The following is a 12792-nucleotide window of genomic DNA, read 5'->3' on the forward strand; positions in this document are numbered from 1 at the left end:
CCCAAAATTGAAAAAAAATGATCACGTCAGCCATGCGCTGCCTAAATCGTCAAGGTGTGACAGGGCCCTGAACAAGGGATTATTGTACATTCATTTGTATTTGATTGCGTAAACTAACGGTCGTACGGTGGACCTAGCAATTAGCATGTTAGTCGCAGTCAGTAGATCGAGGGTTTGAATCTCTGTTTGCATTGCCAACATGACAGTCTCCACCCGGAGGTGGAGGCAGACTAAACTCCAGCGTACAGGCACTGAGCTGGGGGGCAACAAGTATTGCTACCCCTACTCGTCACCTCTTCCTGCTGGCAATGCCAGAATGGAAGTCCAACCCCCTCTCGAGAGGAATGGTTCCAGAGGTGAGTCCAACTATCTAACTTCTCAACCTCGCACACAAGCTCAGTCTCATTCCCCACCACGAACCTGGAGTTGGCTTCTGCAACTGAGGATGGGATCACTAAGGTCCCTGCTTTCGGCGGCCACCCGTTTCACATTGCTCCCGACCCCTTTGGCCCCTCGAGTGGTGAGCTCATTGCAGTGGGACCCACGTTGCCTTATTGTGCTGTGCCCGGCTACCAGGCGCTCTCCGTCGAACCCCGCCCCCAGGCCTGGCCCTGTTTGACCCGTGTCCGTGCGAGGGAAAACTTGATCCAAAATTGTTATGGGGTGGCCCTCCCAGGGGCATAAAAGCCCTCGATGACTTATAGTACGTAGCTCAATCAAGAATAAATAAAAATCAAATATGAATGAATTTAGAACCTCCATTTAATGCTGTTTTTTTTCACATTTTGTCTCTGTGTTACAATAAAGCCACCATAAAAACAATGAAATGTTCATATTTTTGTAAGGGGGTGAACTTCAGCAGGGGATTAAATATTTATGTTCTCCACCTGACATGATGCCTCATGCCAGTTGTTCCATGTTTTAAGTGAACCAGGAGTGAGACGCAAAGTGTACAGTTGACTATATTATTATTATATATTAAGTGGACACTTAATAATTATGTAATAATTCACTTCTAAAAGTACTAAAAGTACTGTATGACAGTGGGGCACATAGTATGTAGTACATGTAAAGTCTTTGCTTGCTTCTCATTCTGCAAAGTGGTCGTGGCTGGCTGAAGAAACAGAGACCACACAAACACACATACTGTAAATGCTATGTGCAGTACACAAACACACACATATATGCAGGCCGACTGGTTTCCGCTCAGATGGTTTGCAAAACACTTCCTGAAATAGCCATAAAAGAGGAAGAATGATGTGGCTGTTAGGTTTCTCGTGTCACCACCCAAGAGTGTTTTACTTTAAAAATCATGATCTGAACTGCACTAGGCGGAATATTTTTATTATTCTGACACTAGCTTTAGGGAATCATAAAGTAATTAAGATCATAATAAATAGCAGGAGCATATGTATAGTCTTTTTAAAAGAGGACACATATAGGATATAGTATATGTCTTGAATACATTATATTATATAGTATATATTTTGATTCTGATCAGCTCTTTTATTGCACAAAACTACTCATGTAGAAAGATATACCGTAAAGCACCGTGTATAAACCGCGCTTTTTTTCCACTGGTAAGAAGCAAAAAATCGGGGTGCGGTTTATACACGATGACAGGTCTGTGACCAGATGCAGAAATTGACGAGAAGTCCATTTTGAATAGCCGTCTGTGGGTCAGACAGTTGCTTTGACTTTAGCGCCCTCTGCTGTACAGTTGCTGTAAATGCTTGTGTATGCAACTAACTAATCTGACGGCTGTCTGTATTTTCACACAGTGAAACCATCTCTATATACACTGAAGCTAACCTAAGCTTCCAATGTAAAATACAATACAATAAATTCACACTGAAGCAATGCAATAAAATAATAATAGAGAAAAAGAGAAGCAGTGAAAGAGAAGATATCAAAACATCTCTGAAAATTGCAAATTTCTTTATTTTGATTTATTATTATTATTATTATTATTATTATTATTATTATTATTATTATTATTAATCTGTGCTTAGTCATAATATTAAAGATCTAGATGCCGAAGTTCAGATTTCTCCTTTATTCTTCTTTTTGAAATTGCTTAGTACCTTTACTTGATTTGAGATGAAAGAGTTGGCAAGCATTTATGAACTAAAAATTTTTTTTCCCCGCCCTTGAGCCTGAAAATGGGGGTGCGGTTTATACATGGGTGCAGTTTATACACGGTGCTTTACGGTATGTAGAAATGTTTGCTGGGCATGTACAAATGAGCAGTGTGTTCGTAATTCCTGTAAATGTCCGTAAAGATCTTAACTTCTCCAACCCTGGGTGTGAGAGGTTGGCTAGAAAAAGACAAAATAAGTCATACTTTAGATTAGATTAGATTTGTACTTCATTTATTCCACAACAGTGAAATTTACAGTAAATGTTACTGCAGCAGAAAGATACAAAAAACACAATATACCAAATTCCTATTATATTCCTACTATAAAGATATTAAGAAAATACAATAAACCTCTAACATAAAACCTTGCCAAGTGAGTTACGTATGAGATGACAAAGTATGTAATAAAATGATAAGTGTAGGCACTGAATGTATTTAACAGTAAAGTGGTGTTGTAAATGAATAAATAATATTACACATGTTGACAGTTAGGTATCAGAAATATACAGTATACTGTATACACATGTTAAATTGTACTAGTTGGGTATTTACATGAAAATGAAGAAAAATATATTACACGTTATACAAAAAAAAACTGGAAGTAGAAATGACTTATAGTGCAAATGGAGAAATAAGAATAACACGTTGAGGTTGTGCAAGTCTTGTGCAGTCTGATGGCTGCTGAGATGAAAGACCTGTGGTAGCGTTCCTTATCACACTGTGGCTGTAACAGTCTGCCACTGAAGGAGCTGCTCAGAGACCCCACAGTGTCATGCAGGGAGTGAGAGGTGTTGTCCATGATGGATGTTTGCTTGGCTAACTTGGCTTGGCTTTGTGTGCATGTACAAGATCTACATGATGGGTTCTCAATAGGCAGCCCACGGGTCACATCTATCCCGTCAAAGCTTCTCAAATGGCTCGCCAAACATCAGCCAAATCATGGAAAGCTTCAGTCTAGCTAGAGAAGTGCTCAGTCATGCAGTACAACAGTAGCAACAGCGACGTGTACGTGTCACAAGGAAGCGGCAGTAGAAGAAGGCGGTTCGCATTCAAACAAACGTGGCGTTATCAACTCCAAAAAAAGAAAAGTAAAAGAAAAGACACTGAAAACTGGGCTTTTAATAGCGATTGGACTACAAAATATGCATTTAGCGACAACACAGTGGGGAAGATGATTTATTTACCTCGTAATGAAGTAAACGCTGTTTCCAAAGAATATAACCTGCAGAGGCATTTACAGACAAAATATCCCAACTTTGAGGCAGTCCATCCTCCCACCCCTCTGGTTATTGATGGGTGGGACATTCCTGGATTTTTTAATTTGGAGTTTTGGAATTTCAAGACTCTGGACTTTAGTGGATTGCTGTAGTACAGCTCATATGAGTGTGTTGTCACTGACAAAGGATAAAAACAATTATATACACTGCTGATCAAAATATTGAGACCAGTTGAAAAATTGGAAGAATTTACATTTTGCACTGTTGGTTCTTAGGGGAGTTCTAAGTAGAACTTCAAAATGCAAAAAGAAGAAATGGAAGTGAAACAAAAACATTATTTGAGTATGCAATTTATTGCAAACAAGCATTAAAGTGAAATACTGTTCATCAGCTGATCAAAAGTTTAAAACTATACCTCAAAAATAGCATGGGAGTACCGCAAGGGTCTGTTCTCGGCCCTTTGTTGTTCACAATGTACATTAATGACCTACCAAGCTGCAGTGCAGATGTACGCTGATGACACAGTCATCCATGTGTCCTCTAAAACACCCAGCCTGGCAGGCGAGCATCTGAGCAGGCTTTATTGAACATCTCTGAATGGCTCCAATTATCCCATCTAACTCTTAATGTTAATGTAAAAAACGATATCTTGTGTGTTTTTCCATACCAAATAGGCCCATGCATGATGTATTGAGGTAAGAATTAAGAATGAAATTATTGAGGAAGTGAATGAAGTTAAGTACCTAGATATCATCCTAGACAAGAATGTAAAGTCTGATAGTCAGGTTATCTGCAAAAAGGTTCAACCAAATCTTAATTGATTTTGTTTTATTGGAAGGAACCCGTCACATCAAGCTGCAAAACTGTACATGCATGCAATGATCCTTTCTCATCTGTCGTATTGCATTACGTCATGGTCATAAGCTTTCCCAACCACATTAAAACCACCATCAATCAATCAAACAATCATCTCATCAATCATCAATCAAACAATCATATCAATATAAAAGTAGGCAATAAAAATCGTGGACCAAAAACCAAAAAGATGGCACCACTACCGCATTTTAAGAATACATACTGTAAACTTTTTACTTTGGAAATTTTATGCATTTTAGTACTCTTGTTTACTGTTTTTTAAATGTCTAAATAATCACGTGTCACCATTGTTTTCTAAAGTGGCCACAGAGCGAGCACACGAGCCTCCACCAGTGGTGATTGCTTGTCCCAAGATGTCTATAGTTTTTAACTGGTTGATTGTTGGACCATGTTGCCTTTGCTTTTTAACTTACAAATGTATTTCATTTGAAAAACTACCTCTTTTTATTGTTGGAATGTTATTGTAAACTGTATTTTATTTTTTTAAATTTTATTTTACTTTTTTTTCTTCTCCTTTTACTCTTGTTACTTTTAATGTTTTATCATTTCAAAAGCCTCCTGTGGACAAGTGTTGCGAATTAGCACATGTGTTAAAACACTCAAACAATGCATCTGGTCTGTCCAATGTAATTGTGATGTCCACATCAAATAAACAATAAATAAATAAATAAGGATTGTGGATGATGGGAAAAATTCCAAAAAATTGCAGTTTTCCATTAAGGTCCAACAGCACAAAATCTAAATTCTTGCAATTTTTCAACTGGGCTTAAAATTTTGTTCCGGAATGTATATAACATTTTACAAAAAAAAAAAACAAAAACATCAAAATATCAAAGTGTGTATTCATGCTCAAACGATGCTGGTGCCACAGCAACTCACACAGTGGTCTGTACAGGTAAATACATAAACATAAACAGGTTGAACAACTCTGGCAGTTAAACAAATGTAATTGAGGACCCCTGGTCTAAATACAGTAGAAGATGTTTGTATGAAAGTAAAGACTTTGATGGTTATTGTAGATGTGAAAATGTACATATCTTTACTACTGGATAACAATAGTGAGTAAATAATGAAGGTGCTTGTTCAGTGACTTTTTGTCGTAGAGGAATGATACTTGTATCAAAAGCTGCTACAAGTATGTTTGTTACATTAGTGTTTTCTTTTATGAAATTATTATATAAATGATATATGGCATATGCTGCTCTGTACTTGTGGTTTACATTGTTTTCAGTCTTTACTTTGGTTGACCTTTTGGCTCACTTTCTTGCGGTCACATGGATGTATAGAATGTGTATATTGATGCAAGCGTGGGGTAGCAGTTACCATAACAACACAAATGCAACCATGCCGCCCTGTATACAGGGGGGTCCGTAGGGTTTAAAAGGTTAAATCAAAGCTGAAATTCTACACTGATCTATCCCAGCCACACAACAACCATTCACACTCACACTCACGCTAACGACTGGTGCGAATGAAAGATTTTCCCTGGCCCTGGCAACCCGTCAGTTATTTGTCTTTCTCTATCTGTACCGCCAACGGTGACATACTTTTCCGAGCACTTTAGGCAGCTGTGAAGACAGTCGATGTGTGGAGGTTGCATCAGAAGACATGACTTCAAGATTCAACATTCAAGAGTTTTATTGTCATATGAACAGTAAAACTGGTGGTTCTGCTATGCAATGAAATTCTTGTTCTGTTCATTCTCCCAAAAAAGAAAGAAAGAAGCAGAAGAAACATTAAGACCAATAAATTAAGCAACAGCACAAGAACAACATAAGAGACATGAATACAAATAAATAAATAAAGTGCTTGACCTTCAAATTAAGCGTTTCATCGACAGAAGTTGTGAGCAACCGAGGAATTCATCATGCAGACAATTTCTGCATGTGCACAAGAATGAATTTCGCCACTGAGCAACACGGATTTTGACATCATGGGCTAGCTGGCAAACGATTATGTGGCAAAGCTCCAACAATGGCAGCCTTAAATGCCAGATGGCGTCTCTGTCAGTGGCCGACTGTGGTTAGACCACACTTGGACTGACCATGTCGATGCTTGACTACATACTATAGTGCTATTTGTTTTATTAAAAATATATCGTGGCGCTGTAAAAGGAAACATCATAAAAACTCTTGTCAGTGTCCAAATACATCTGAACACATCTGTACAGTCAAACATCAGTTTTGGAACGCCCCAGGGTTTTTATGATTCGGTTTTTGACATTTACACCAACATTTTGACCTGGATTTCATACACAGGCCCGTAACCAGATATTTTTCGGGGGGGTTAAAAAATCTGAGTGAACTGACTTTTGCGAGGGAGCGAAGCAACCGAGCGGGGGGAGGGTGTGGGTGTCCCCCCTCCCAGAGCAGGGACAATTTTGCATTTGGAGCCCGAAAAAACAGTTTTTTGATGCATATTTTGGACAGACATAACAACAATGTTATTTCCTCCAAAATGACAACATCAAGCTTGCCCTATTTAGATAAGTTCATCCGTTTACTGGGCGACTGAGCATGCCATGGCTTCAGTGGTGGATGCTATTTCCACAGGCCTACACAATATGAATCACTACAATGTGTTTCAGCCTTACCTATCGCAAATTCAGCATCATCTTTCTTGGAAAATATGTCCACCACTTCCTCCAGGTTGATAACCTTTTTGTAGTGAATGTGGAGAAGTGCCAGCGAGGTCAGCCGCTGTTGCGTCATACTGGCCCTCATGTAGGTGTTCAGACGCTTCGAGGTACTGGCACTTCGCTGGTACAGGCCAACTGAAGGAGGACCCTGATGTTGGGGAAGTGAACGGGATTGTGTGGCGGTCCACAACTTGATGTGGGGGAATTCAGCTCCACAATGCTGTCGCTTGAATGCATCACATCCAGTCAGGTGGATTATGGTCTTCTTTTAATGGCAGTGTGTCCTGTTACAACACTTTTACAGACGAATGACAGGTGAGCGTCGACTTTGGTCACGGGATAATCATGTCTCATTCCTAACAGTTCTGAGCACTTTCTACAGCAATTTAGATTCCATTTTACAAAACAAAAAGTGTTTCAATTGGTTGTGATGGTATAGTATATTGGTTGGCTAACCCTTTCTAATTCCCCTTAAAATGATTATCTTCACATTTTATAATTTGTCCCACAGGTGCGCTGATATTCATACAATGAAATATTTTGTAATCCAATTTACAATACAGGACAAGTGAACACATTCAAACTTCTTTTGCATGATGTCCCTGAACACTCTGAACACTCATCTCACGTGGCCAACATGGCTGCTGCTGCACAGCATGCAATACTAAATGAGGCTCAGCAATTAGCATTAGCAAAGTAGCAACAAGTAGAAACAGCATATTGAAAACAACACAGTCACAATGACAGACTATTACCTGGAACAACAGTTTTACAGAGGAATGACAGGTGAGTGTCGACTTTGGTCACGGGATAATCTACACTGCACATAAATGATTCCAAGTTAGTTCAACAAAGAAACTGCATTCAAGTCTATAAAACTTCACTCCAAAATGCAGACTGGCTCATTCCAATTAGTGAACACTATCAAATGCAAATGACATTGTATATGACAAAATATAAACACACAGTAAACATTACATCACCAAATATCCCGGACAGTGCAAAAACGTGACGTTACGGCCCTGATACACTGTCTGGGTTATCGTACAATATTACACATAACAAACTAGTCTGTTTTCCCAGTACTGTATCATTCCATGGAACTGAGCGCCCAAACAAAGCATCCTATGCGTCGCTGACTCACTGTCCGTTCATTTTTTTATTGAGTGCCACTGCTAAAAAACATGCCCTGGGGCAAAAGGAAGTTGCCTGTGTCAGCAATTTGATAAAGAAGGTGAAAAGCACAATTGAATTCAAGACAGAACTCATCGCAAGTTCCTCTTCGCTCCTAAAGGTAAAAGTGATGTAGACGCCCCTACAATGTAAATAATCCGTTCCGAGAAGCTTTATGTTCTAGGGTTTTTACGTTATATGAAGCGTAAAATACATGTAAATAGCCTATACCGTTCCAAGATCTTCCCAAACTCACCCCTTTGGCACTTCAAAATATTCAAAGTCCACCAAATACGGTGGGAAAATATAAGAAAACGTTAGCATAAACATAGTAGAGTCACATTCCAATATAAAATAAGGTAATAATAAGATTACTGTAAATAAATCAAACTGAAAAACAAAAACAATCTTACCGTTCACGAGATATCTTGATCAGGAGCACGCAAGTGGAGGCAGAAAGGAGGAGGAGGACTAGCCTTAAAGAGTCTAAGAGTCAGCTGGTCGGTGTGCAAAATTTTTATTTATAACTTAACTTAATTGTTTAAGTTAGTTTCAGGGCGACTACGAAGAGGAAGGAGGTTGAAGGGAGAAGCCCGTCTCTCACACAAACTCACGTACGTGCTGTATAAGTCAGCCAATGAGATGAGAGCGTAGGCGGTGCCCCGAAAATCAGCCAATGAGAGCGTGAAGTGTCAAAAGGCGTCACCAAGTGTTAGTCTGAACTGGCACAGACTTGAGGCATTAATAAAGTTGATTGAAGAAAAAAAAAAAACTTGCACCGCTTGACGCTTTACGTTATATGGAATTTCTTACGTAATACGATACAAAAACGTTACATAAATTCTTTACGTTCAGTGGAATTTACGTAAAAGGAGGTTTATGTTATGTGAGGTACTACTGTATTCATTCATCCATTATATTCGTATTTGACATTGTTTTCTAAATGTAAAACTATAATTATTGTATACAAAATGTGTTTTTGTTTATATGTGTGGGATGGATTAAATGGATTTACATTATTGTCGATGGGAAAAATGGCTTCGGTTTTCATGTTTAAGTTTTCATCTGACCTTTTGGAACGGATTAAGGCCCAGTCCACATGGAACTCCCCTGGGGTTTTTGTTTTGGCGGGTTGAAAAAAAATGGCGTCCACACAGTATCGGCTCACGGGAACAAGAACGTTTTCAGGTCGGATCACCGGGTGAAAAGGATGTAATACATAAGGCACGACTACATATAACGCTGTAAACAAGACACAGACAGAACCACATGACACACAAGCTATAGAAGAAGAAAGAACGCATGCACCTACTAAGTCCTTCGTTTCCACGATACACAAACAAAACAAGAATCCCACACGTGTAATTGTGTGTGTCTCTGCTCCACGTGTAGTTCATAGAGGGCAGCAAGGTTTTGTTGCAGTAGTGCTAATAACACCAACTGCTAGTCCACAATTGTTGTTGTTCTGTGTGACATCATCATTTTCAAAAGCAGAGGTTTGCTTGTCTACATGGCAACGACAAGCTGGCGTTGTCAGATTTTCCCACACTGGGAAATTAATTTAGCTCATTCTCAAAAAATGCTGTTCCTGGGCGTCCTGAGCGCCGTTGTCATGTGGATGAAAGGCTGAAACAATAACATACGAAAGCATTCCCGTGTGGACAGCCCCTAATAACAAAAAGTGAGGTACCACTGTATTGATTAGTCAATCTGAGAAAAGATGGAAAATCAATCAGAAACATTGCACAAACATTTGTCATATCCAATACAACAACTTGGAATGCCCAGAAAAAGAAAGAAACCACTGTTGTACTAAGTAACAGACATCAAACAGGTTGACCAAGGAAAACATCAGCAGTTGATAGAAACATTGTGAGAGCTGGAAAGCAAGACCCTAAAGCTGTTAGTGACATCACTAGGTTGTTGCTGTTGATGTCACAAGCGTAACAGAAAACCATAGATGGGTCGTTTCCTCATACATTCCTTCATCTTAATGTTCCATCTGTGTAAGTGCCCAGTTATTCAATAAACACAACCAGTATAAAGCCTAGATTACAAGCCTGCTCCGTTGCAAGAAAATAAACTGGAAAAGTTACATGTAACAGAGAGGAAAAAAGCTTGCACCAGCGTTATTCAAATTTGATTGCATTGTTTACAACAAATTAATGTTCATGCAACACCCCCATGGAAAAACAGCGCTGCGAAACAATGAAAGACACACACAAGAATGCATTCATACAGACTGAGTTGGTGTAAGAACACAGGTAGACATGTTAGAAGTGTTATTTTCATCTGCTACATTCATTATGTCTGACCGCTGTTTGACCGCCTTGTTTTCAACTATTTCATGTCTTTATGCAACACACCACACACACTCACACAATTGGAGCAAATATTTTCAACTCCATGCACCGTTTATTTGAGTGTGTTGTTGGATCCAGTTCGTGTCTGAGCATTGGTTTGGTCAGTTTCTATTCATGCTGTTGGCTGATGTTTATGCTGAATGTGACTTTGGAGTCAGAGCCGATGGTGAAAGAGGCATGGGTAGGATTTGCATGGGAGCATCGGTGGGGAAGGCACTCCTTTCTTTTTCTGCGAAAACACTCCTTTTTTTCTGCTTTTCTTTTCCTCATTCTGTTGTCTGCTCTGTTCAAAGGAGCTGACTCAATTGCGGACAGAAGTCCTCCAGGCTGTCCTATCCCCGATCTGTTCTCATGAGGAAGGCTGGATATTAGTTTGAGCCAGGGTCTGTTTGAGCTAGTCTTTGAAAAAGAGTTTCAGCCCTCCTCTGGTACTTATTCCCATTGTTAGTAAAGGATGATCCTCGGAAGACGAGAAGGCTCCATTTGCTGGATGTGACCTACTCAGAAGAGACACTGGTGAAGAACTTGGTAGTGAGGCACGGCAAAGAACCTCGTTGTTGGTATTGTGGTCTTCCATCGAATATTGAGGATCTATAGCTTGGATTGCGGGAAGCGTTCAAGGGCAGTTGATAGGACATCATAACAAAAATCCATAATCTTTGACTGGATGGCCAACGCGTGGTTGATGAATACACCACGGCTGTCTCAAACGCGGAGTGAACTGTCTTTATCCAGTTCTCCACATCATTTTCGTGCTTGGAGTCTTTGAAAGGATACTCTTGAGGTATGAGAAACGTTTGACCTCTTCGAGGGCTTGGCCGTTGATGCTAACATTCGCGGGTGGACTGTTTGGCCTGGTGCAGTTTGAATCAGGGTCTTGGCCTTTGATGTGTTCACCTACATCTCCAAGTTTTCATGAGTATGAGTGTGTAAATTGCCATATTAAATGTTTGCCCTCCATCCGAACATGGCTGCAACCCAGTAATAACACAGAGCTAAGATGTGGATCTTTTGTTCGGATAGCTTTGCACATGTTGGCCTAGAATGGATTGGTTTTAGCATCTTTAATGCACAGCAGGTATCAAAGTGCTGCTACTTTTTGACATCTGTTCTTTCTTTTGTTTTTCTATGTAGTATCCGACAGAGGGATGTGAATGGATCCTATGCTCTTTGTTTAATACATGAAGGACAAGTGATGCATTACCGCATCGACCAGGACAGGGCTGGCAAGTTCTGCATTCCAGATGGCAAGATGTTTGACACTCTTTGGCAGGTAAAAAATAAAAAAACATTTCTTCTTGTGTAATTTTCATCTTGATGTACCCAAGTGGTTGGTTTTGGTTTACTCTCCACTGTTATGTTCAGTCCTCATCAATGGTACACAATTTCCAGAGACCCGGGGTGTCCAAATTCCAGCCTTGCAGCCTTTTTCTTCCAGTGGTCCACGGTATATTCAAAACATCATTAAACATTTCTGTAACCTTTCTCAGAAACCTCGCCTTGTGTTCTCTGGGAGACAGCAAAGTTGCAAAGAGTCAAACTCCTTGAAACCGCTTGTGATGACTCACAAGATGAGCACACCCTGAGCAATTTAAGAAAACTGAAAATAGATTTAAAGGAAAGTACTGATAAGAAGATTCAGTTCCAACTGCAAAAGCTAGACAACAAATTTAGCTAACCAACTAAAACTTAAAAAAAAAGCTCTATGCCCCCCATTAAGTATTCAGGTGGGAATATCACTCACCTCCCAGAGTGAAATTAATTTTATCTTTGGAGAATTTAACATAAACTTATTTCCGCCTCAGACATTCCACATACCATAGAATTACCCAAATTAAATAAAGGACGGGTGTCAAGCTTGGATTTTTCCATTTCATTATCGGAACTTTACTGTATGACGCTCTACAGCAGATGCCAAATAAGAAAAGACCCATGACCCACTGAAAACAGCTCCGAAACCCACTTTTGGGTCCCAACCCACCAGTTGAGAACATGATTGAAATCTTTACATTCACACATTAATAAACTTCTTTGGAAAAACAAGCCTGCACCAAAAATCCAGGGAATGTGGGGGTTTAGAACTCGCAAATATCTTCAACTACTTCCTTGCGAACAGGCTACAGTATATCTCCAAATGGAACAAACCTAGCCCATTGGATTGTTTATGGTTAGACAGTGAACAATCACTTAGCCAGGGCGAGGCGGCGGGCTTGCAGGCCACATCCATCATTCATGACATCATTTCTACCACATACATACACGTACATGTACACCCGTTAGGAACATAGACGACAGCCTTCCAAAGCTGTCTTTTTTTTTTAACAGCACAACAGACACAATTCCATCCCATCACATACACGGGTGAGGTGTGCTGGATTGGGGGCT

General features: G+C 39.8%; 1 protein-coding gene across 3 annotated transcripts in view; it reads left to right on the forward strand.

The window, feature by feature from the left end:
- syk (spleen tyrosine kinase) overlaps positions 1-12792 on the forward strand; it is a 46963-nt gene that overhangs the window by 15584 nt on the left and 18587 nt on the right. For all 3 annotated transcript variants that reach the window (XM_054756487.1, XM_054756485.1, XM_054756486.1), the window contains exon 4: positions 11542-11680. In XM_054756487.1, the coding sequence (XP_054612462.1) occupies positions 11542-11680 (139 nt within the window). The remainder of the gene's footprint in view (positions 1-11541; positions 11681-12792) is intronic.

This window comes from Dunckerocampus dactyliophorus, chromosome 17 (assembly GCF_027744805.1).
Source record: "Dunckerocampus dactyliophorus isolate RoL2022-P2 chromosome 17, RoL_Ddac_1.1, whole genome shotgun sequence".
NCBI lineage: Eukaryota > Metazoa > Chordata > Actinopteri > Syngnathiformes > Syngnathidae > Dunckerocampus > Dunckerocampus dactyliophorus.